Source organism: Rhea pennata, chromosome 18 (genome assembly GCF_028389875.1).
Source record: "Rhea pennata isolate bPtePen1 chromosome 18, bPtePen1.pri, whole genome shotgun sequence".
In the NCBI taxonomy this organism is placed as follows: Eukaryota; Metazoa; Chordata; class Aves; order Rheiformes; family Rheidae; genus Rhea; species Rhea pennata.
The window spans coordinates 11,808,594-11,834,347 of record NC_084680.1 but is presented as its reverse complement, the minus strand read 5'-3'; the positions used below and the strand labels follow the sequence as shown (position 1 = coordinate 11,834,347).

General features: G+C 42.5%; 2 protein-coding genes across 2 annotated transcripts; both read right to left on the bottom strand.

Annotated features, from left to right (window-relative positions):
* Positions 1–1,755: 1,755 nt before the first annotated feature.
* On the bottom strand, positions 1,756–21,388 carry SNAPC4 (small nuclear RNA activating complex polypeptide 4). The gene is made up of 23 exons (XM_062590739.1): positions 20,986–21,388; positions 19,975–20,018; positions 18,769–18,927; positions 18,050–18,175; positions 17,039–17,117; positions 16,314–16,395; positions 15,270–15,374; positions 14,541–14,613; positions 14,082–14,246; positions 13,582–13,729; positions 12,562–12,668; positions 12,181–12,275; positions 11,580–11,674; positions 10,225–10,310; positions 9,013–9,411; positions 8,315–8,404; positions 7,842–8,085; positions 7,666–7,736; positions 7,252–7,350; positions 6,980–7,007; positions 4,193–6,306; positions 3,206–3,333; positions 1,756–2,267 (listed from the first exon to the last, which is right to left on the bottom strand). Exons 1-22 carry the CDS (start codon positions 21,164–21,166, stop codon positions 3,214–3,216), a joined length of 4,710 nt encoding a protein of 1,569 aa, XP_062446723.1. The 5' UTR covers positions 21,167–21,388; the 3' UTR covers positions 1,756–2,267; positions 3,206–3,213.
* Positions 21,389–21,631: 243 nt separating this feature from the next.
* On the bottom strand, positions 21,632–25,596 carry ENTR1 (endosome associated trafficking regulator 1). The gene is made up of 7 exons (XM_062590740.1): positions 25,458–25,596; positions 25,207–25,371; positions 24,622–24,695; positions 23,755–23,866; positions 23,100–23,162; positions 22,242–22,381; positions 21,632–21,804 (listed from the first exon to the last, which is right to left on the bottom strand). Exons 1-7 carry the CDS (start codon positions 25,581–25,583, stop codon positions 21,711–21,713), a joined length of 774 nt encoding a protein of 257 aa, XP_062446724.1. The 5' UTR covers positions 25,584–25,596; the 3' UTR covers positions 21,632–21,710.
* Between the last annotated feature and the right edge of the window lie 158 nt (positions 25,597–25,754).

Below are 25,754 nucleotides of genomic sequence, written 5' to 3'. Positions count from 1 at the left end.
AACTACGCAACTATATTCTGACATGGGGTGGAGAGGGAGAAAAAGAGGAAGCCAGAGGAGATGAGGGAGGAGAAAAACCCTAATTGTTATCACTGCAACTCAGCAGCATTACCTATGCAGTCATCTTTCACTCTGCCTTGGCTTTCCAATCTGTTATCACTGAAATACATCGAGGAAAGCTTCCTTCCATAGTGGTTAGAAACACAAACATGAGTTAGAGTCACAGGCTCAGTTCTGTCCAGTTGATTTCAGGGGACAACACAAGTCACTGAGACTTAGAAGTAGCCTTTCAAGATCAGTCTTTCAGCAGTTAATACATTTGGAACAGGAATGCAGATGGCAGCAAGAACTCTCTTCCTGGTTTAGAGTTCAGCTGGAAGGGGTGACTTCTGCAGTGATGCCTCTAACTTTGGATATCCTTAGGCTTCAGGCATAATTATGACAACTCAGTATTTTGAAAGAAAGGGAGTCAAAGTCTTGGTAAAGCAAGGAACATAACCCACGATTCCCAAATTACAGGCTATGGCTCTAAGAGTAATCGAAGGAGCAGTACAGAAAGCAGCATTGTGACAATCTTAAGTATCAACATACCTTCGACTGCCTTCACCCCTCCCCACAATCCTAGAATTGTAGCTGCAACAAGAACTCACTAACAGCCTGCTTTTAAAAACATCTTGAAAATGTACATGCTGATACCATGGCAGCATGACACATCTTCCCATTAGCTTCCCACTCTACTCTTTGTTCTAGTTTCTAAGTTTCTAGAGTTTTCTCCATGCCTGTCATTAGGAATGAGGCAGAGATGCTCAGAGATTCTACAACACTGGGCTTCTTATTAGTCATTAAATTAGCTTTATACTAAAAAAAGATGCAATGCCTGTATTAGCTATGTCCTCACTAAAGGGAGGGTAAACTGAAAGTCTGCTAATTAATCAATCTAGGCAGGTTCAAGGATTCTTGTTCGAAATTGATCAGTTAATCTTCAGTCTTTTTATGTATTTAAAGGTAGCTTTTTCTGATAATCGTATAAAATATTTCCACAAGTAGTGGGATTACAATAAGGGTCTCTCGAGTGGCATTTGCAAAGGACAAGACTCATTTAGAGCACAGATCCCAGGTGCTACCAGTGCCTCATGGGAACGACCCTGTGGTGAACGGAGCACAGAACTGTATGGCAGACTTTCATTTCTTGGAAAAAAAAGTGATTCATCCTGGACTGTAGAAGATAGAGTGTACACTGAGAATAGCAAGCTATTTCAAAATCCTTCCTCCTGCTCTGCAGTGTCTTGGCACCCCAATTACAGCAACGTTGGTGCACATCATTTCCCCTATGCACCCACACAACTCTGCTGAAGAGGCCAGAGTAGAATTGTACTGCACAGCACACTGCTCTTGGGAAGCTTAGCCAGTGCAGTGGAGTGGAGCACTCTACAGCTCTTTCCCATCGTGTTTTACCAGCTTTGATTCAGCTTCCCCTTGCACCTTACCTTCTCTGTAAGACAGAAATCCCTGCTTTCTGAATGAGGAAATAACTTCTGCTAAGTGATTTGCTGATGGCTGCACAGGGCAGTCTATGAAAGAATCAAAGTCAAATTCAACCTGCACTTTTAGCCACACGCACATTAACTCGCCACATCCTCCTTAGCTTTTGTTCAAACACACTTCATTTGTTAGTAATCACACTCATACACACAGGAAAGCACTACTTACCAGAAAAAAAACAGAGGCGCTAAATAATTTTTTAAGTGAGAAAAATAAAATATCTGTATTTCAACAAATACTCAAAACACATTTTGATACAAAATTAATCTACTGCTTATTCAGCAGCATTATTTCAGTCAGTTACTTGTCAAACAAAAATACTGTCACAGCACTAAAAAAATACCCCTCAGTGACCCACATATTCTAAATGTGGACAAACATTCATATAAATAGTGGCTGACACAAAAAGGAAATAAATAACTAGCATTGCTGGCTTCCCCGATCTTCAGCAATCTTTCCCAACATTATCTACGGCAGACATTAGTTTGAACGAGAATGAGATTGGTCTGTGCCGGAAAGACTTCCCTCCCAAAGTTTTGTTTCATTATTCGAAATTTGTTTAAATACAGAGACTTGGTTAGGTGATGGAAAAAGTCAGTGCAGTCATTTCCCTTTCTTCCCCAGGTCTGTCTGGCCAGCTTGTCGGAAGTGTTAAAAGTGAATAGTGCAAAGAATAGCTGCTACTGCCATGTAGGAAGGCAGACCTCATTTCACTCAAGGGACTCCTGTAACAGAGCACAAACAACTCCAATTAGTCACAGAACTTTTCTGTAAAAGTTATCACTTGAGATTTCCTAAAACCAAATTTGGGGGGGGGGGGGGGGGAAGTATTAAACACAAACAATCTCATCCTACAAGCAACCAAATCAACATAAGCTTTTTCAGTCCATTCCACCAAAGGCTTCAACATATGTTAAGACACTGCAAGCTTGTGCCCTACAGAAACTTCCCTGTTATACATGTAGAGGAACGAAGCCCAAAGAAAATCCACAAAATTGTTCAAAGACAAGGTGCTAAACACCAAAAAAAAATCACCAAGTGTTCTCAAGCCCCATTTTCTACCAATATTAGACACAATTCTTTGCTTCCTTTGAAAGAATTGCAAGTCAGGCTATGGAAGATACCAAATTACACAGAGAGATGCGGCTACCTGCACAGGACTGACAGGACCAGTGGACAACACAGAGCAAGGAGCTCCACAACCACGTGGGATTTACTCTGGCTTCTACTGCAAGTGTTCAGTGCTCGCACACATAACCCCTTTTTCACTAGTAGCTGCCTAGGCTCTCCTGTCCTACAAATCACGACTCTCTGTTATTCTATAGGTCTCATTCTAGGAGTCAAAGGTGTAGAGTACTACTGATTAGGTATTCTACTAATTGACAGTTGCAGGGACTAAAAGGTTGCTAATTGTTTGAATTTAACAGCTTATATATAAATAATTTTATCAGGCAGACATAAATCATGCCTCCCCACACAATCAAAGCACTTAATCTATGATTAACTGCTGATTACAGAACTCCATCTCAAGGGAACACAAGTCAAGGCCATTTCAGTCTCCTTCTAGGTCACGATTCATTGGCTCAGCTGTGCCACAGACAAATGCATCTCTGGTTCTCTTTTCTGAGACACGAAATACAGGATTCACAGAGCAGTTACTAACATATTCCCTTATGTCCTCTTCCTTTTCCTGAAGCGGGCACTTCTCCTGATTTGAGGAGGAGTAGCATCAGTCACATCAGTGCAGGAACCCAAGGTGGACTGTGAAGCCATCTCTTCAGCTTCCACGTCCTGCAACATAACATAAACAGAAGACAGGATCCTCATAATAATGCAACTCCTGATTCAGTGTGCAAGAAAACCCCTTCAGCTATATTTTAGTGTTTTTGAAACAGTCTTCCATTTTCATTCCAGAGTAAGCACTGGGCACAACACCCTACCACCAGTATCACAGCAAGCACAAAGATTCCCGCTTACATCACATTTTCAGAGTAAAACATTCAACCAACATTAGCATTTCTTCCAGCAGAACATGCTTCTGCTACCACGATCAAACTAGAGCATTCCTACTATAGTCTTTGTCCAGGCACAATTTGTTAGAGAGATTGTGCCTGCCACACACTGCCAACGCCAGACAATGCCCCAGACCTCGGTCAACGCAGACTTCTGATTTCTCATGAATCATACACCCACCTCAAACATTCCACTGAAAAGCACCATTAAAACAAACTAACTACCGTGTTGCTTTCTGCACTGGACACACAGTCATCCAAAAAACAGGATAGAAGGAAGGCTGGTTGAAGATTATGCAGGACTGACATTGGCAATAAGACAAGAAAGGCTATCTGGCAGTGAGAAATTGTTGGTGATTTTTGGACCGCTGCTCACAGTTCAAACTAAACTGAACTTGACCCAGATGCAAAAATCAGAGCCACAGTGGAACAACTACTGCAGGCTTCTACTATGGGTAAGTTCCAATTTTTAGACTTATTCTTTTATCAGCTGCAAAACTATGCTTATTGAAAAGAACCATTCAGGATCAAATTTCTGTTCCACTAAGATCACTAGGGTTTTTCCCCTTTGATTCCAGTGGAATATCGTTTAGTTAGCAGTAACTTTCTGCTTTTAGCATCCAACAGCTCTGTTTTACCTGACTCAGTAAGTCAGCATCGTCTCCAGGCTCAGCACCAGCTGTCCCATCCAGCTGTACACTTGTTAAGTCTTTCCCACAGCTCTCTTCATCTTCCACTTCCTTCTCACTCTGCCACTCCTCTTCATCACTCTCTTTGTATTCCTTCCTGCTAGCCGACAGGGTTGTTGTCACTTTTGGAGGAGGCAGAGTTGCTAGCACAGCTGGGAGTGTAAAGGCTGCTAGGAATCTGGCTTTCAATAGGAGATAAGCAGGGTTATCACCAAGTTTCTGCTGTACCAATTCACTGATAGCATGCAAGTCATCCCTAGCCTCCTCATCGTGACTTGCATCAGCAGGCAAAAGACATGCTGCACGCTCTTCTAGAGCTGCCTTCTGCAGAAGTAGCTTTGAGAGGGTTTTTAAATTGCACAGAAAAGGTGGCAAATAAGGCAGCCTGGTTTGCAGTGATGGTACCTGGACACCTTGCTTCCCATTCAGCCATTCCTTCACTAGCACCTCATCTTCAAGGGAAATCAGGCTAAAGTCAAGCAGATTCTTTTCTGCACTGGAAGTTGTTGACTGTGGCAGACTGTCAGCAGGCTGTGCTGTCGGTGGTTTGCAGGCAATAGGCCGGTTTTTCAATACTTGGGCAGCAAAGCAATTAGAGTTACCTGGGACATTGCTATGAGGAAGCGGATCTCTTGGCTGGAGCACAACTGCTTCCATGGTGGTGTTTGCATTGGAAGGTGATTCGTCTGTTGTAATAGAGTCATGGCTCCTTCCCAAGTTCATGGGACTTGGCACAGAATGGGAATCAGATCCTTGAGCACTTGCAGGTGGCTGTGTCTGCGGCAGCAACAAAGTATGCAGGGTTGGTGCATCAACTGGAAATGCCATCTGATTTGCAGAGCAGTCAGAAATTTTGGGGAATCCATTTGAACAGGCAGGTGTTGCAGAAGTGTTCAAAGGGCTGCATCCAGAATTAGCTGAGGTTGAAGGTAGCAGCAGTGTGGAATGGTTTAATCCAACCATCTTTCCCAACGGTACCCCTTCAGCTAGCTGAGGACTTAGAGCTTTTGTCCCTGTACTGCTAGCAGGGGAGACGCTTGCTCCAGCTGGTACAGGAGGCACTCCGAAACCACTGGAACCATTGCCATTGCAAGTCACACCTGCCTCACTTTGATTTCTCACAGCAGCAGCTGGCAGTCCTTGAATACCCACAACAGTCTGCACAGAGGTGGGAAGCAAAGCCTGTGGTGTTACAACCCATGTGATAGGCAAAATGCTGTTAGTAATCAAAGGGGAACTAGTTTGTGGAGTAACAAGAGCAGGCAATAGATTGACTGGCCTCTGCTGTGGCCCACCACCATTTAGCTCACAGGTAGTTGCTGCAGAAAGAGACACTTTTTTGTTGCTGGACTCCATGCCAACAGGCAGCACTGTAATTTGATGTGGCACAAAAGCTTGGTTTTGCAACACTACTGGAGCTGAGGTACCAGCCATGACCTGACCATTTGTCCTTCCCAGATCTGGGGCCTTTTGCACTGTAGCTGGATTCACAGCTGGAAAACTCCCTCCCTCAGGACTACTTTCAAAAGCTTGCTCGTTTAGTTCCTTACTGGACTGTGCTTTTGTCCCTTGGGAGGAACCAGGGCTTTCCACAGCTGGTACTGGTGAGGAATGGTTTTCAAGCACAACGGTAGTAGAAGTAGAACCTGCAACAGAAGTAAATGCTGGCAAAGGTACTGGTGCACACTGTACTTGGCTACTGGTACAAGCAGCTGCTGCAAGTTTGCTCTTTACTTGTGCAGAAGGAATGATTTGCTGTGGTGGATGCTGGATTATCATTGGCCCCGAAACCAACATCTGTGGGGCAACAAATACTGTTCTCTGCATAGCTTTCTTTGCCGCGGATTCCCTTAGCCTTTTCTCCCTCAGCAATTCTGAGACAGTTTTAGGCTTTTGCCTTTGAACTTGGGTTTGAAGAGCTGCCTGTGTGGCAAGAGAAGGAGCACTGCTCTCCAGAACAGTAATGGAAGTCTGCTTTGCTTTTAAGGCAACAGGTCTCCTGACAGTGCTCTTTGGTACACCTCTTTGGGAGTTCCTCTGAGTGCAAGGGTGCAATGAATTGCCTATGGGGGGGGAGGAAAAAAAAAAAAGCGGGAGTTTGAGCAGGATTTTCAAAGAATGAAAAGACTTTAAAAGTCATTCCTCAGCTATTAAATATCACGTACTCTGCACAAGCAGCAGCAGAATTCCCATTTAAGAGAGACAAGGAGTTCCTGCAACCCTACAGCATGGATTTAATCAAGCCAACTTCTGAGGTCCTCCAGACAACACTGATACAGCAAGCTCAGCAATCATTCTGTATTGACACAATGGTTTTCCCAGAAATCACATACAGGCAAGAAATGCGCTTTAACACTGCACATGAGAAAGTGTACTCTCAGCATAACACAGGCACTCCACACCAGCCAGGACGACAACTAGGAACTGGGGCTCTGGTCTGGGCCAGCATCGTCACTACAGCACGTGGCCAGCACCTCACTGGAGGAAAGCATCAGTGAGGGTTTGCAGAACTGGTGCCACAGTTCTCCCTTTCCTTTCAGTATTTTTGCTACTTCTTACCAAAAGGGTAACATACTTAGCCAATAACTGAAAAAAATCTAAGAGCTAGCAAAAATGAGCAAGACAATGTGGTTTTGTTCCAAAAGCTTTCCTTCAGTTAAACTGGTGCTTAACATTATGATGATGAATTAAGTGAAAGTCCTTGTACATCGTAAAAATAAGTGTTCCGATAGGTACCTGAAGAAGTCTCCACATTTTGGGAAGCCTGCCAAAAAATTATAATAAATTATACTCTGAGATATCTAAAGATCATTAAAACAGCATAGACATGAATCAAACCCACATCCTATACACATGACCACGCAGACAGCATTTTATTGCACTTCTGAACCAAAGCAAGCTGGTAACACACACTCACAAACAACAATTGTCACAGCCAGTTAAAAGTGTCTACTTAGAATCAAGGCTTAAGCAAAAAAAAAGGATTAAAAATAGAGCATATGCAATACCTGCTGAGGCCTTCTCACACTAGCCTTAAGGAGCTCTGACTGCCTTAGCCTTCTCTCACGAATAACTTTCATGCAGCCATTGGTATCAATCTGAAAGAGCTGCAAGATGAGAACCGTATTAATGTTTGATTCAGAACAAAGACATTCTGATGGAGACAAGACGAGACAATATGGATGGGAGAAGGCTTCATGTGAAAGATTCTGGGAATGTTCTTGTACTTACAGAAATATTCCTGATGGTATTAGATTTGGGGTATAGCATTTAAGATCATTCATAAGCCAAGAGTGACTAATCCAACAATTACACAAACAGTTTAACACACAAAAATAAACCATTTGTTTAAGCATCTAATACACAAATAAAGATCACTACTGTTCTGAAGCAGAGAATGCCATTAAGATAGTAAAATCTACCTGAATGAAAAGCGTGAACAGGGGAGTGCTCGTGAGACTGATGGACCTAATCTTCTCTTGAATGGTATCAGCTAGAAAAAAGTCCAATGTGAAAATTAGCTGGGCGTTCACTAATAAGAACTCAGAAAGCGGGGGCAAGAAGTAGAAGGGTCCTACCCTTGATGGGTCATCTCTACCTTTAGTCTGATGAAAAGCCATCTTCCCACTTTGCAAGGTGCAAGGCAGCAGTACATTGCCTACCCAAGGTGTCACAGCCATTAGAAGCCTTCTGTCAAGGTTTATTCTTTTCAAACGCTCTCTCTCTTGACGGAAAGTTTTCTCCACGCTGTTCTGCAGTCCCTGAGGCCCTTGGCCAACAGGTGTACTAACTCCAGGTAGTTTTGTTGAAGGGGTGGCAGAAGGTTTTACCATCTGTGATTGCTGGGTAGGAATAAATAAATAATTAGGGGTTCAATTAGGAAAGTTCTACCATAATTACTCCTGGGACATACTATTCACAGGACTCCATAGAATGCATGATTATGAAAAAGAGTTATAAGCTTTTCCTCTTGGACCAAAGCACAAAATCTGTTATTTATCAAATAACATTTCCTGTTATAAACAGACATGCAGTGCTCCCACTGCAAGAGCAGACAAGACAGAAACTTACATGTTTCCTCTGAAAGTACGTGTTTTTTCTTAATGCTCTTCTCACATTATCCAGGGTAACCCGCAGCACTTGCTTTCCACATCTGGAAGCCTAGAAAGTATACAAAAAGAGAGAAAAAAGGAAAGTGTCCCACAGAAAATGACTTATGCTAACATTATACAAAGAAGATTTACCATTCGGTACTGGAAGTATCTTATTATATTAAGCTGGCCCCGAAGTGCAGGTGTTTACTGTATTATTTAGTCCTTGTGCACTACCACAATACCAAATGTCCATTTTATAAAAGCCCTCCTGTGAGGTATCTACAAAATCCACAAACTGAGGGTCAATATTTATTGGACGATTCTCTTTGCATTTTTTAGCCTAACAATACAAGAGAAAGGAAAGAAAGAAGGGAAAGGCACTCACATTTCCCTAAATGTCCACTAGTAAAAATAATGCTGCATCTATAAACAAAACCAAAGAATCTTTACACTAGATAGGCACTCACAACCCTTGCACACTGTAACACCCATCACACGCTACCTCTATAACCAACGAAGTTGTCAGTGCAATTGGCCCTGCAGTCTGTGGCTATGCATGCAATTCTTAACATGAAAAAGAATCACAAAACCTTTGCAAAGATTAACTTGTTTCCTGGTGATTTTTGATCTGAGCGCCAACCCCATTAAAAGCAGAATGAGTATCCCCACAATCACCTTGGTCACTTCTTCTATGGGATTCTTCACACTGATGTCAGTTGAATGTGGATGCGCAAGGCCCCTCAGGATGGTGTTCAACTCTGACGATTTATCGGCAACTCCATCCTTGCCTCCATCAGATGGTGCATATGGAACTTCACTGCTACTGATCTTCGCATCAGCGGTCATTGGAGAGAAAAGGGAAGAACTTTGGCATCTTCCTTTGTTTGACTCCTGTGGGTTTGCCCGTGTCGGTATCCACAAATCAATGCTAGGAAAAGCGCATTCCTCCTCCTTGTTTGTTTCCTCCTCTGAACTGTCCGTTATCTCCAGTTCTATGTCTTCACTGCTACTCTCTGAAGAGCTGGAACTCTCTCTGCATCCATGCCGGCGTTTCTTTGGCCTAGACCTTTTTTCCTTAGTTAAAGAGAGCACAGACAAGCCTTAGCCAAAGTCCTGACTTGCAAACCTCTTAAGTTAGTACTGAAAGTATTAAGTTAAAAAGTTTTGAGGAGTAGGATCCTATCAGTAAGCTTTAGTCTCCAAATAGATAGTTCTGCTTTACTTCTAAGATTAAACAAATCCAGTACAATTCAGTTGCCTTTGGACCCAGATTTTTAGTGGTTCACACTATTGTATGCAAAGAAGAAGCTACTGGTGGGGACGTGTCAGATCTTAACACTAGCTTATGTGGAGGAAAAAAAAAAAACAAGTTCAGTTGCCCTGTCTCCACGCATTCAGGCATCCAGGAAACCTTCCCCAGGGCCAGGAGCCAGATTTTAGAAACTGCACATATAGCAGCCCTACATTTGAGATGCAGTACTGCAGAAGAGATACCTATAGGTGCTTTGCTAACAAAAAGATGATGATATTTCAATAAAGCCTCTAAATAAGCAACTAGAGTTCTGGAGTGCCTTATACCAAAACAGGAAACTCATGAGGTACCATACATAAAAACCTAAATATATCACATCCTTATGAACATTCCAGGACAATAAAGAAATTCTGGATGGAGAGCAAATACTTTTAAACACTTTTAGTACTGAAGACCTTCTGAGCAAAGGCTGCCTTAATGCATCAAAAAATTAGACCCTAAACATTTATGACAAAAATCTTGACTGTGTGAAATCAATGTCAGCTTTACTATTGTTTTCACAGAATATCACTTCTACTTTAGAGAACCTTATTAAAAGGAGATGGGCTTTTGATCTAGCAAGATTTTCACAATACCTTAGACCCAATCATGAGTTTCCACTTGCTTAGACATTGGGAGCCAGTGCGATGTGGCAGTTCAGAAGCTATTTTACTCCAGTGACCTAAAAAGAATGCAAAGTAGAGCAAACCTATTAATACTCCACAAACTGATGAAACACTATTCCTTTTCCACAAAATCTGCTAGACATTAATATTCAGATGCAGGTAAGAGGCTTTTCACTGAACCATCTTTTAAAGATGTTTTAAAAAACAAGTGAAAAACATACCCCTCCCAAGCTGCTTAGTGAAACGTTGCATCTTCTCAAATCAAAGACAGCCAGACAGTAACTGATCTCCTCAGACTGGCATCAAGTTGTGCTACACGTCATTTAGGAAACCTAACCCACCCGGCTTCAGAAGTATTTGATTTGCATATAATAGAACTTATGTACATAGCTTCATGGAAACATTTGAACAAGACCGCTGCACTTCAGTGTCACACCAATCTAAGTGAAAACAGTCTGACAGGGGTAGAGCAAGTGCAACATTACATAAAAGAGACCGTTATCTCAAAACAAGCCTATGGATAGCTTAAAATTATGCTTCTATTGAGCTGTTAAAAAGTGTCCATCTTTCTTTTAGTGGTACCTAAAAGGATCAGGTAGAGGAACCTGTTCATCTACACTGAGAAACTTAAATTGACCATACACAAAGAGAAAAGGGCTGTGAAATTCAGTGTAACAATAGGGATCGGAAAGAAAGAGATTAAGAAAATTTCTTTTATCTGAAATAAATTGAGGGGTTACTTGTAGCAATATGCATAAAACCTCACATTATTCCAGAAGTGATAGACCTTTCCAGTGTAGAGTATTATATACTTATTACACGTAAGAGAGAGAGTTACTATATGAATGTATTGCAAATGCCCAATGCCCATGCTGGTCTTGAAGCAAAGTTCTCACTACTATACACACACCTAGAGTTAGAAACTGCAACAAATGATGAAAATCCTAAATAGCACTATAAATTCCCTCACATGAACTTTTAGAAGAAAGCTAAGATTGAATGCTGGAAAGTTTCTATTTGTTAAGGAAAATAGCCTTAGAGAAACTACGGGAACAGAACTTTTTCCAGGCTGTGTTCCTTTTCTGATAAGCTCTCCTCTAAACAACCAGGCACTAGAGCTGTAACAAATATGGCTATAAAACTCTATTATATAATCCTTCAATATCTGATTTTCCAGAAACAGACTATGCAACATAAGTAAGGTTGCAATCATTAGTAGGATGCAGAGACTGCTAATGTCAGGCACAGGATTTTAATTAAAATGGAAATGAAGGCAACTCAAAAAAATTTCAAGATTTTAAAGATGAAGCCATAGTAACACTTACCCAGCCCATGCTTTTGCACCAGTTCAATTAGTTGCTCCTCCTCTTCTAAACTCCACTTGCCTTTCTTTACATCACAGTGCAATGCTTTTAAGTACCTTCAAAATGAAAGATTACAGCAAGAATCATTCAACTTGCTCATATAATTCTGATCACTAGTGCATAATCTAAGACTGAACAAAGAAAGCATCCTTATCAAGTCTTTCCTCTTGCTACAAGGTCCATCCCTACCCCTTCAATACAGCACCTCTACAGTCCCTTTGTTTTCAAAAATACCAGGCCACATGACTAAGAATTACAACAAGCAGATGTAAAACAGGTCACTAGAATTAGGACAAACTGCACTCTAACAGTCTCCTAAAGTCAGGTCCAATGCTGAAAAATCACTTAACACCTTTCTTACCATTCGTGTTCAGTTACAGGCTGTCACTGACTAAATCGGTTTCACAGAAACAGATAATACACAACCTTCTCTCCCTACCTTTACTCACTCAAGTTTGATGACCCCTCTGTTTGGTGTAAGCAAAACAGATTCATAAAGTAAGTTACATCTTGTTTCAAATAAGAAATTTGAAGGCACAGCTGCTATGTTTAGTATACTGACCGATCTCTGCACTGAGCATCGCTTCTTCCCGGTACTTCTGTTCGAATTTTATACCAGTCACGGGCTCCGTACTTCTTAACTGCAGCCAACAACATCTATATTAATTAGACAAAGCAAGAGTTGAAATTTTCACCAGTAATAATGCTAACAGACCGGAGACAGAAGCAGTTTTATCTATTTCCACTGTGTAGTAAATCAGGAAACAGAAGCATTTGGAAACTTATAAGCCCTCCTGACTCGTAAGCTGTCTGTCTTGATCCATTTTACATTTGTTTGTGTAGCTGTTAAAGCTTGGATGTATACAGACATGCAGCATTTCAACAGTCTAACCTTCCCACATTTTGCACCATGCAATTCTAGATATCAGAGAAAGAAGCTTACAGCATCTTCCTCTGGCGTCCAGGGTCCTTTCTTCAAACTGGGATCCACACTCTTTGTCCATCGGTAAATCAGCTGGGTAGAATCTCTTCCTTCCATATAATAAGCAACTAGAAATTTAAAAGTACACATCAGTCTGCTGCAGACTGTTTCTTCATTTACTTACATTGTAGCTGTGACATTTTCAAACAGTGGATTGCCATGAAGTATTAAATCAGTGTGAATTTTTAAACAATGATATTTAAAAGAGAACGGCACACACAATTTATTACCATTTATAATAGCATTATCCATATTATACATAAAATGACCACAACAATCTATCTTGCATTGCCTCAGAACTAAGAAAGGTTTCAGCTCTGATACAGATCTGACAGGTTCAAGCCATCAAGTGTTTGACTCACAGGTGTGGATTTAGGACTTCAGACACTTGGTTATAATTCTCAATTTGACTCAATAGTTACACCGCTTTCCACACTTCTGTGGAACAGACTGCAGTACTATCACCTAGAAAAGGCTTTTGGGCATAGCAGCAAAAACTGGTATAATAGTTGACTTCCTAATAACTCTCAGCCAGTTTCAAACCAGTTTGAAATATAGATAAAGATTACAAGAGATATGAAGCTCTTGCAGATATACTGAGACTTGCCTGTAGGTAAAGAAAAGGCACTGTATCACTGCTCCCACTAAGGTAAAGAGATACAAAATTCAGGTTTTCTCTTTCATTCTTCTCACCAATACAGGGTTTCTAGCAATCAGTATGTATACAGTTTTCAAACCAGCCAACAGCACTGATGTACATTGCCCAGATCACAAGCTAGAAAGGTAGGCAGAAAATGCAGACAGAACTGGGATTATTCTGGCAATGGAAGCATCCGTAGAAAATTCTTTGAAACAGAGCACACTAGGTGTTCTTAGCAGGCAAAAGCATTAACAGACATAAGCTGGGGAAAGTAAAAAAAAAAAAAAAAAAAAAAAAAATCATGACAGGTGACTAGAAGTTCTTGCTTGTTAGTCACTTACTTTTCTTGTATGGGATATGACTTCCAACTCTCATCTCTTGAATGAGATCTGCAAGCATCTTGTCTTCTTCTTTAGTCCATTCTTTCCTTTTCAAGTCCTTGTTATAGGCTTGATACTTCTGCAGGCACTGGAACGCAGTCCTGCTTGTCTTAATAAAAGGAAAACAAAGCTCCTCAGGTAAATGGATATTTATGAAGATAAAAATAAGACACTAAGCCTAATTTTTTTGTTATTAAAAAGCTCTCAAACTTCAGTGTTTATAAAACCTCTACTTATTCAGCTTAAAAACAAAACAAAACAAAAACCCACAAAACATGTTTATAAGCTTTCTCAGCATGTAGAATATCAAACTTTTGGGGGGTTTTGGATTTGAAGGCTTCTCAAAGATGTTCATTAACAATGAATTAGTATTAACTTTGGTTTTGTAAAAGATTGATATGAGGCACATTTAAGACAGAACTGACTTTTCACTTCTTCCTTTTGAGCTTAGAAAACCTTACCCCCAGTTCCTGGGCTATAGTTTGCCAATCCAGATAATTGTGATTAGCAGCTATTTCCTTTAGCTTCTCTATTTCCTCCTCAGTCCATTCCTTTTTGTTGATGCTCGGATGCTCCCAATTTTGCCAAAACTTCCTCAATTCTTCTGAACTACGATGTCCATCAAACTAAGAAAAACAGCAAGAGTCAGCTTTGTCTAGTAGCTAAGACTGAAACACAGATATAGGGAATATGTTTTGTAGACTTCTATGTATCTTAATTGCTAAATTATATAGAATTAAAACATCAAAGTAATAACATCAAAATTTTAAGTACTTCTGTTCTTGCCAAGTTGAAATCACACAATAGTCGAATTCTAAAAACTTGTGATGAAAAGTGATGGCAAGTAAACCAGGCAGGTAGTTCTCAAGAGACGAGACACAAATGTCACAAGTAACAAAATAGCAAATCCCCCAGCTTACATGGATGTTCGAAATTTTCTCCCAGTCATGCTCATCGAATCTGTTTCCAATCAAGTCACTTTCTGGGAGTTGGCTAAAGCAAGTCAGGTACAAAAGGTAAAAAGGGAAAGAATAAATCACATTAAACAGTTAATTAAACAATCAATTTCGCTGCCTGATCTTGTTTCTCTCAACTCTTACTGATTTCCATGACAATTGAAGACTTACTACCTCATACCATCAGGCTCTTAACATCAGTAACTTCGTTCAAAACAAAGTTTCTTCCCTATTGGGTTTGCTCAAGTGCTTTTACTTGAGCATAAACAGTGTACTCTTCAAAAACAGTTTCCTGTAAGATGATATTTGGTTTGGCAGGAGAAACTTACTATTAATGTAAGATCAAAATACATTGCTCCATATGTACATTAAAAAGAGTAATGCTCAGAACTACTAGAATCTAGAATTCTCAGAGCCTTCTGCCTCCTTGTTGCTAAAGCAAGAGCTGTTTTGAGGAGCATCTCTGCAATAGCTGTAAATATTACCTTTGTGTATCAAGATCCAAAATATTCTTTTTTAGTGAAGAATTGTGGAGATGAGAGCTCTGAAGAGTTTGAACAACATTTATTAACCTCTTAAAAGAAAGCTTTCTCCAAATGCCATACCCAGAAGTGCTCAAGGAAGGAAGGAACTTTAAGAGGTAAACTCCAAAAACAGACTTTCATTTTCACAAATAACAAAAAGAATTCTCACTTAATTGCCTCTATTTCTCGCTCCGCTTCTTTGATTTGTTTTTCCAAGATCTGTTTCTCCATTTCTGTCTTGACTTTTTCCAGCTTCTGATTCCAGTAACTCAACCTGTGCAAAGACATTTTCATCATTACTTAGCACAGCTAGATGAGAACAAGGTCAATGGCAACAGAAGAGGTAGGGGAGAGAGTTTCCCCATTAATGTCACTATTTCCATGAAGTTAATTTCTGCAATACACAACCTTTTCTGCCAGATTTTCCCACATAGCAGACTTAACGCCCTACTTCTGCCTTTTTGGTGCAAGCTGTTGACCCCAAACAAGTTTCAGATTAATCATTTGGGTATTTGCAGAAAACTGACAATGGCTGCAAGAGCAATTAACAAAGGCACAGAAATTTCCTGTCAGCTGGGAGCCATACACAGAATAATACTGACCAGGAGCAGGACCTGGTCTCTACAATAAACTTATTCTGGGACAACACTAAGACGTCCTTAGTACGCATCACAATTCCAGCTCCAAGTCTTGTAGGCTATAATAAGTTATACCCTTGTGTTAATGGGAAGAACTAAATGGCTATGAAATGCCACAGTACCTTCAGGATATTAAACCTCTCCATCTGCTAGTTATTGGCAAAATTACCACCAAGGTGTTTAAAGCCTGATCTCCATTCTGTAGCCTGTTGCTTATGGTCAGAACAGTACACTCCACAACCCTTCAATACTGTGTGCTGACACACAAAGATACATACAGATATATACAAAGATACATACAGAGAGGCTTCTGCCCTGCAGTACTGTCATCCTCTGCACTGGTGTCCACAGGACAGGGAAGTTTGGGGTTCACTGCTGTAATTTACAGAATGACTCTACCAGGCCAAAGGGTGACAGTCGAAGTTTCCCTGCTAAGGTTGTAACCTTATTGAACTGCAAAGTTATTGACAACCCAAGAATGTGCTGAAGGAGGATTAAATATACTCATATTCACTCTCCTTCCTTAAGATGCTAAGTTCTCATCAGGAAAGAGATGATTTTTGCACAGTACTTACTTCAGTAACTTTGGCTGAAGTAGGCGCTGCAAGCGGTCACTTACTACTGATTGTTGCAATAATGTCTTCTCTCTGCTCTTCCCTAAAAAGAAGACAGCAATCTGAGTAGGGTCATTAGTGCAAGACCATTTCCAAGAAAAAGGGAGACCTACTGCTTTCAATTGTGCTTTTAAAGTATCTTGTACATTTTCACTAGAAGTTCATCTTCATTAGCTACATATTTACTGCTAACCATGAGGGCGGGCATAAGTGCTATCAGATAGATAGATTCTCCCCCCACCATTTAAATCACCAATGTCACGCCTGGCTTCGGCAAGTCACAGCCTCTTGCTTAACTTCATTCAGAAGAGGTCTTGCTAAGGTTCATTACCTAAGTAACCATACAGGTGGATGTAACCATCTAGTACTCTAAGAGCTTCTTGAACTTCTCATCTCAGTGCTATCCTTGCCCCATCTCATTTGTTTGAGTGTTCATAGGACAAGCAGTGTTATGCATCACAACAAATGCAAATGAAAGCAGGAGGTATGTCATCAATCTGAATCAGTGAAACAACTCATAAAGCATCTCATCTATTCTTAACCATTTTTTCTGTGGATCCAAGCATGGAATATCAGAAGTGTTAATGTTTCACCACAGATGGAAGGGGGAGAAAAAGCTAGTGATATGAATATATCCATTTGTTACAGCTCTTTTAGAGCACTGAGCAACACACACAGTTTCTTACATTTTGTTGCAAGTAGTTGTTCAAAGGATTTTATGCCTTGAGCTGCCTTTTCCCTGGCATCTTCATTGGAAGGAGGGCCCTAATAAAGATTGAAAGTTAAATACATCAGAAGAGTCAAATATACTGAAAAGGGGCACTTGCTTTTTAGAACTGTAGCATGAACTGTTTCAAAAAGAGACTAGCAACTCAAACTTGTGCCAACTGCCACACTAGATTAACTGCCACATTTTATTAATACTAGTTTACAGATAATCCAGAAGACATTATAAAACAAACAAACAAAAACAAATACAGATAGGTACTTCAAGTGAGTAAGTGGCCTGCTTGTATTAGCTGACAGCTGACTGAAGCAGCATTTTGAATGTAAATACACATATCACCCCTTTTTGTACCAATTTAGCCTACAGTACCACTATGGGCAGGAATGAACACTACAATTATCACTTATTCCTCGAATATTATATTCATATGTATAGTGATGGTTGATATCTTAGCTACAACCAAGAATCAGGATCCCCTTTTGCAGGCAACCCTTTAAAAACACATTAAAAAAATGGCATTTGCCTCAGAAAACTCTGTTCCAAAGACATTCAGGCTTCAACAAGTATATTAAACAACAATGTAGAACTAATCATGAAGATGAAGATAATGAAAGTTAAGTTGAGAACAAAAACATTCAACTGTTTTACAGCTGGAATGTCACACCTCAGAACTTGCTTTGAGATTTTATAGCAAGACATGCATTGAACAAACATTTCAAAATGGTACGTTTGTATTCTGCTTGTCACATGTAAAAAATGTCCAGACCTATTCTCTTCAATTCTTCTTGAGGATATTATCTTGAGAAGACAGGAAAAAGTAAGCAACAAGTGAGCTTTTTGCAGTCAGAAGATTGTGAACTCATATGACAATGAATTTTCAGTTCAATAACATTTACTCAGAAGAGAACGCAAGGCACAATTTAAGTCTATCACTTACATATTAATACGTAACATAATTACAGTTACTTACAATTCCTGTTGTTTTATCCTTAAAGTACGGCTTCATAAAATGACCCAAAAATATATTTGCTGGTAAACTTCTGCCATCTCCTGCTTTTGCTGGTTTTGGACCACCAAGCTCCCACATGATTTCCTTCTACAATACAAGAATTAGTGAAGCATACATATGAGTATCTCCTTGAAATTCTCGCATTTCACAGAGCAGTGGCTGAGCCATCACAAACATTCCAAGCTGGGTTCAAGCAGTCTGCAGCACCAGACCGTAAATTAGTGCATGTTTCATACACGGGTTTTAGAACTTAACAAGTTTGTATAATACAATACAGAACACGGGGGCTGGGGGCAGGGGGGGACAACACCCTATCTTGATTTAACAAGCTAAACGCAAGATATAAAATACTCTAGTTGTAGCATTTTTGGCGATAAGAAACCAGGGAAACTGGAGTACGAGTATAAGTTATTTGAAGGGCCAACAGTCAGGTGACATGGATTTGAATTTCATTTTCTTCATGACAGTTGAGTCCCCCAGTTTCTGGCCAAGCAAGCTGGTTACTACACAGGCATACATATAGCAGACTACATCTGCTGCAACTGATTCCAGTGGTATCTGTGACGCATTAGCATTTTCTGTGAAGTTTTACTGCAATGGGCTTGATGGGCAGAGGAAGAGGCAGCAAATGGCAATCCAGAAAAGCACAAGAAGAAACATTTTACTCCTGTTTCACTTACCTGCTGTTCTTTGTTTTGTGCAATCAAAAGTTCAACTTCCTCAATCTTCTCCTGGATAACTTCCTGGTACACATGGTTCATCTGCAGACATGTTTCTGGATCCTCTGGGAGACTATTTTCAATATCATCATCACTACTGTCCTCTTCCCTTTCCATTTCCTTGAGGTAAGAGAGGCATTTTAGAGAGTTCAAGGGGAGAAAAAAAAGTGAGAGAAAAATGCTTGCTTTAAAAGTAAGTATGTAGCACAGTAATTATTTCACCCAATCCTTGCTTATGCTAATAACTGTTTCTCCCTGACTGTCATTTTCCAGACCTCAAGTTGTCAGCCTTGTCTAGCTCCCTTTTTTCTGCTCATTTCAGCATTCAGTCTGCTACTTGAACCACAAAGACTGACTCCAAACCTTGCCAACAACCGATCTTGTGCCATCAACTGCAAAACTGCAAGTAAACTGCAAAAAAGTAATGCTGCACACTGGACTCCTCCCAACTGCTGAGTCAGTACCATCCTTTCATATTTCCACCTCATTTGCACCTCTGCTGAAGCTGTTCTGCCCTTATGTTTTATTACCACATGCTTCAGACACAATAAAGCATGGCTCTGAGTTTCATGAAAGTGCTTTATCAGATATGAAAAGACAATAAATTTTGTACAATCAGCAGATCTGTCTTCACAAAGAAGCGTCTCCTTTATTCTGCTGTACAGATGTCAACATATTTCTGTGTTCTTATATGGAATCTGAGAAATTACTGTATTTAACATAACATCAAAAGTAATAGGACTTGTAAAAAGTCTTAGTATTAAATTCCCCTATTCTACAAATCAAGCCTTCTTCAGGTACAAAGAAGTGAAAAAAAACCTTCAGCCTGTCATCAAGAGATCTTTTTCTCACGTGAAATTCCTCTGTTGCCTCCCCAGGCACTGACATACTTCCAGTGACAACTATCAGCCAAGATCAGCAAGCACGAGAGCAGTAAGGCTTCTAGGCCTTGTAATTTGTTTCAAAATTAAATCTCTGTACCACATGTGAATAGTAAAGACCTGGGTGAGAATAACTAAGTTTCCAGTTCTTTATTAGTCCTTCCTGAGCTACAGAGACAAGCCAATTGCCTAGATTTCCTTGATTTTCCACAAAATTCACATCCCCTTGCCTCCTCCTCCCTTCAGTTGGCAGATAGAAGGATATGCTTAAAAAGAAAATGGTTACCGTTTCAGCATGGGAATCTGAGTCATCATCTTCAGCATCATCATCTGTTAGACAATAAACACACACATGCTGATTGCAGTGAAAAACAGAAGGCCTCAAAAACAAAGACTTCTCAATTAACACATGCAGAATAGAGCACCACATAGTAACTCAGATACGAGTATCAGGGTTTTCAGATACTACCAATATTCTCAAACAAAAATGATACTTATACTCCGCATATTCACTTTTTTGTTCCAGGGCAGGAAAAATAACAGCTCCTGACCACTATGACAAGAATCAACTTGCATCTTGGTCTTAGAGATCAATAGTAAAATAAAGACTCCACAGTGCAGAACTGAGTGAATGCTCCAACCCAACAAAATCAAACTTAAAGTTTGAAGGTACCTAGCAGCCCTTCCACACTCTCCAGCAATGTTTGCTTTTGTCCTCAGTGTGGCTACCGAGTCCTGGCACATTCCTTGGACTTGCAAGATGAAAACACTGGTGGATGCAGTGGTTGCAACAGACACCACGAGTATAGATGCCAGAACTTTTAACTCCCCCTTCTTTGCCATGAAAGCTGATTTTTTAAGAGGCCCACCCAGGAAGACAAATAGGTTGGCTCACAACAACGGCCTGTTTAAATGGATGAGACAAATTATACAACCAACGGCGTGGGAAAAATCGTGCTTTAGCCCTTGGCAATATCTGATGGGGCTGTTACACTTCCCAATTCAGCTCGTTTTCTCCTGCTCCGACTCAGGAGCTCCAGCGGGGTGCTCCCGCCAGCCCCGCTCGCTCCCCTCCTCCCGCTCCGCCGCGGACACACGCCAAACGCGGGCGCAAGGCGCTTCTCCCTCGCGGGCAACGGCTGAGGGAAGCCCTGAGGGAACGACTCGTCTCAAAGCTTCCGAAACTCGTTCCCAAGCACCTTTTATTGGCGGTTCCCCGCGCGCCACAGAGCTCCCGCCGCTGCTGGGCCTGTCCCTGAGGGGAGGCCGGGGGCCCGCGGCGGGGGGGCGGCCCTACCCGTGCCGGAGCTGAGGCTGCACTCCGAACCCGCCGCCCCGCCGCCGGGCTCCAGGCTGCGCTCCAGCTCCTCGATCTCCCTGCGGATCTTCTCGCGCTCCGCGTCCAGGTCGCGGCCGACGGGGAGCGGCGCGGCCCCAGCGGGCCGCGGGGGCCCGGCCGGGCCCGGCCAGCGCGACATGGCGCCGCCGCCTCCGCCGGCCTGCTCCGTCCGCCACGTGACCCCGCCCGCTGCCCTCCGCCCAATCACTGCCGGCCGCCTCGTCCACGTGAGCTCCCGCCCGGCGCGTGACGCAGCGCAGCCAATGGGGTGCTGGGGCCGGCCGGGCGCGTTTCCCGCCGGCGCGCCGCCCCACGTGGCGGCGGCCCCGGGCTCCGCGGCGGGAAAGGGCTCCGCTCCCACAGTCCGCGTGCTCCGCGCGGGAGGCGGCGGCAAGCCGAACTCTGCCAGCCAAGAGAGCCGGCGTGCTCGCGGGACACCCGTGCGCAAAGGGAAGAGGGTCTCTGGTCCAAGCCTAGCCAAAAAACAGGCGTAGTCCTTGTTTACTGCGGTCTTGGTGGTCCCCTGGCTGCGGCCGTGCTGTTGGTAGAGGTGGAAAGGCCAGTTCTGCAGCAGCGCGCCACGCCTTTGCACAACATAGTGACGTGGAATATGAGAAAATAATCTTTAACTAGCAACTTCTGTAAGAAACCAGAGTTCTCCATCTGAGTCCATTGTTGTCGTTTTACTGTCCATCATCTGGCATTTCAGAAATTCGGTCTATTGATTTAAGGAGATCAGCAACAAGCTGCAATGATTCCGCTCCAGAGACCAGCTGCCTGTAATTTGGGAGAAGTGCAGTATTAGTCTTACATCTAGGAGAGGATAAAGTACACAGGCACTGTTTTGGTACAGTTTATCTATGCAATTTCACTTTTCAAGCAGCAGTTTATCCGGACTGCAAACTTGATTTGTTGAAGGGAGAAAAAAAACAAGAAGTGTAAGGTTTTTTACATTAAGTAAAAAAATCCTAAGACTTAGACATCTTAAGTATTTCTAAATGACACAGTTACCTAAACTACAAGACAAATAAGATGCAGATAAGGAACAAGAATATGGACTAATCTGATCCGATCTGGCATGCAGAATACAAGAACTTTTAGGATAAGTTTCAATCCTACAAAAAATCACTGGAAAAGTTCAGTACTGCCCTTTCCATTAGTACTAAGACAAGCATATGGGATAGTGTTGGATGAGCCTTTTTAAAACATCTTACTTTATTGAAGATTGAGAGTTTGTTATAACCGTGAGAAGATTCTGTAAGGCAATATCTGCATTTTGTTTCATTATGGCCAGACTAGCTGACTGGCCTGACCTCAAGGCTTCATTCTCTGTCTTGTAATTTTTCAGTTGAACCTTGACAGGGAAAACAAACAAAAAAACAACATACTTTACATGAAAATAACAACAAGAACTTCTAGTACATACTTCACAATTTTAAGCAGGGTACAGCAACTAATGGATAAATACTTAACAAAATTACTCTTCAGAACTGGGAAGAGATTCTTTCTAGGCAATTTCAGATTCAGAACTACAGTTTAGAAGCCTTTGTTTATACTGAAGACACATGCACCGTTTCCATGATACACTGCTATCCAGCAGCCTCAGTTCTGCTCGTTTTATACACTCAACACCAGAGTATTTCAGTTCTGATAGCAGGGAAGGAAGCAGTTATTTGACATCAACATTATCATCTAATACTACACAGGCTATACTGAGATACCTGTAGTTTTTCTCAAGCTTCTTTCTCTTCCCTCTAAGGCATTTTCCTATAGCTAAATACTCATTTGCCTTGCTGTATTACAGGTATTCATAGCTTCAAGATATCAAACAGCATTTGAAAATAACATTAAACTTCAGCAGCAAAACCTCACTACAAAACAAATACCACATCTCACAGAGATGAAGCTTACAGTTTGCATAGGCACGATAGCTCTAATCTAGAACATTTTCTATAGTATCCTCTGGGAAAAGTGAGGCATAGTTATCAATATCCCTTTTCTGGGCTACATTTCAAGATAGATGTTTTAAGGGTTTACTGAGTGTACTGTAACTGAAGAACAGAGCTTCACACCTGAAGTAATGCATTTTCCTGTTTCAGTTTTGTAGCATTGTTCTCTGCTTTAACAGCCCGTTTCTGAAACAGAAAAAAATATAAAATATATATATCATAGCGCTGATTGAGGTTTGAGGCAATCTAAGGAATATAGGAATGGATGATTCCAGCACATAGCTTGAAGTGACATGATTTGTAATTTTACACCTCTTGCTCTGAAAATATTACCAGATGGGGACAGTGAACTGACTCTTTCTTTCCCAACATTTCCTTTCTAATATTGTCACCTACAACTGCAGAGTACATTACCTCCTGCCATTTTTTCCTGGCTTAGAGGAAAAGGTACTTAGTATAAATAAACAAGCAGGAAAAACAGTTCTTAGTTCATACAGGGGGTTTTCAGAATGCTGCAAAGAAAAGCAATTGAAGGTATTGAATATAAAGATGACACTTCTGCAAAGATCTCCCTTTTTCTAGGTAAGAGATTTCTAAACTGACTCAGTCTTGTTATAATGGAAAAAGCTGAACCCACATCACAGTTTTTCAGTGCTAGCATTGCTGAACCAATCACTTAAGCTTCCTGAATTAACCAAGGGCAGAAGGATAAGGAATGGAACTGCTTGGTCCAAGCTATGAACACTCTTCTTCTAGTACAGCACACACAAACACCTACAGTCATCAGCTGGAGATTTTGTTCCACATGCTGCACCATTGCTTCTAGATCTTGAGCTTCTTTTTCTTCTTTAATTTTATTTTCCTCTAGCTTTCTTTCAAGTTTTCTCATCCTTTAAAAAACAAGAGACAACCTGCAGTAAGCACTTGTAACACTAAGGTCCTTGGTAAGAAAATTCTAAAAAGGGATCAAATAACTCTTCCTTCTACATTATACAAAAATGAAGTCTCCCCACAGAACTAAATTTCTAGGCTGTGGCTCAGGGGATTTGTTTGTTCAACATCCATTTGCATTAATAGGGATTACACAGCTGTACAGAAAACATATCTAGATAAGTCAGTCTAGATAAGGTTGTGTTCTGAATCAGTTACCCTACCCTGAAAGTACTAGATGCCTCACTACTAGCAGCAGCGTGATGCAGATGGTTCAGATAGGAACTTAAGAAAGTCCTACCTCAAATCTCTGGATTGTTTAACCTCAAGAAATTCAAACCTCCTAATACCAAGCTGATCAACAAACAAACAACTCCCCGCATCTTTCTTGTGTCAAAGGAAACAGATAAAGATTCATTACTTTGTTAATTTGAAACTTTATGAAATGCTTCCTCTCAAGCTCTGCCCTCATTCACACTAACCACTTCAACTGAAGTATAAGCCACCCAGTCATGCTCATCAGACGTCAGCCTACTTATTCCCCAAGTATTTTTTCAATAAGAAAAACAGCTTTATTAGAATCAAGCTTCTAAATAAGCAGAATAGGTTTCAACTACATTTTTCTTCTTTAAAACTGCTGACTCTTTCCAGTGAGCACCTCTTCTAAGGTAACTTGTTTACATGGTTGCTTTCCCTCATACTGCAGTTTACGCACTTGTCTGCTTGACTTTCTGAGAAAATCTGAAGCTTATTGATCTTGCTTCTCAAACTGGCATTCTCTTCTTTCAGCTAAAAAAAAAAAAATCTCATTAGAACCGAGGCTGGGGTTTCACAGTACTTCTAGACAGCCGAATAAAATACAGAAGCATCCAACTTTCTCAATTCTAGTGCTGAAAAGTCTTGTGCTATCACATGCCAACTTACCTTCATTTAACTTGAGCAAACGCCACGGGGCACAGGAATGAGGCACGGGACAGCTAACGCAGGCGTGCGCCCAATCCAGACTGGGCTAGCAAGGCCTTACGGGGCGAGGGCACGAGGCAGCCACCCGAGTGGCCCGAAAAGCGGCGGGACACACCAGGCAGCAGAGCTGACTGCTGCCGGGCGGCTTCCCCGGCCTCCTCGCCTCCCTGAGGCGGCTCTCGCACCGCGCCGGCCGTTGTGACCAAGCCGCTGGCGACAGCGCGCCGGGACAGCGCTGCGGGCTGATAAGCGCCGCCGCAGCGACCCGAGCAGCGGGTCTGGCGCCCGCCTGACAGGAGACGGGCCCGCGGGGCGGCGCCGAGCGGCCGGGACCCACCTCCTCGTAGCTGGGCTGCCGCGGCGGCGGCGGGAGGCCCTGCGGCGGGGCGGCCCCGCGGCTGCCCGCCGCCTCCAGGTGGGCCCGCTCCACCGCCGAGGGCCGGTAGCTCCCGCTCCACTCCTCATCCTCGCCCTGCGCCTCGGGCTCGGGGCGCGCCGCGGCCTGCGGGGCGAGAGCGGCGCTGAGGCGGGGCCGCGCCGGGCCGGGCCGCGCCCCCACCCGGCCCCGGTTCCGGGCCCGAGCCGTACCTGGCGGGCGGCGGCGGCGGCCCCCCCGCCGCTCCGGGCCTTGCTGCGCACGAACTCGCGGAAGGAGAAGGGGTTGGGCTCGGCCTGGCCGCCCGCGGGCGCCTCCCCACCCGCCGCCGCCGCCATGGGCGCCGCCGCCTCCCGGGCGCCGCGCCTTGGGGGGGGGCGGAGCCTCGCCGCGCGGGGAAGGTACCGCCCCCTTGGGAGCAGAGCCAACCAGCGAGCGGCCGGCTCAGCCCTCCTCCAATCGGACGCTTCTATTCATCGTCCCGCCCTTCTCGTGCCGCCGCCGCCAGC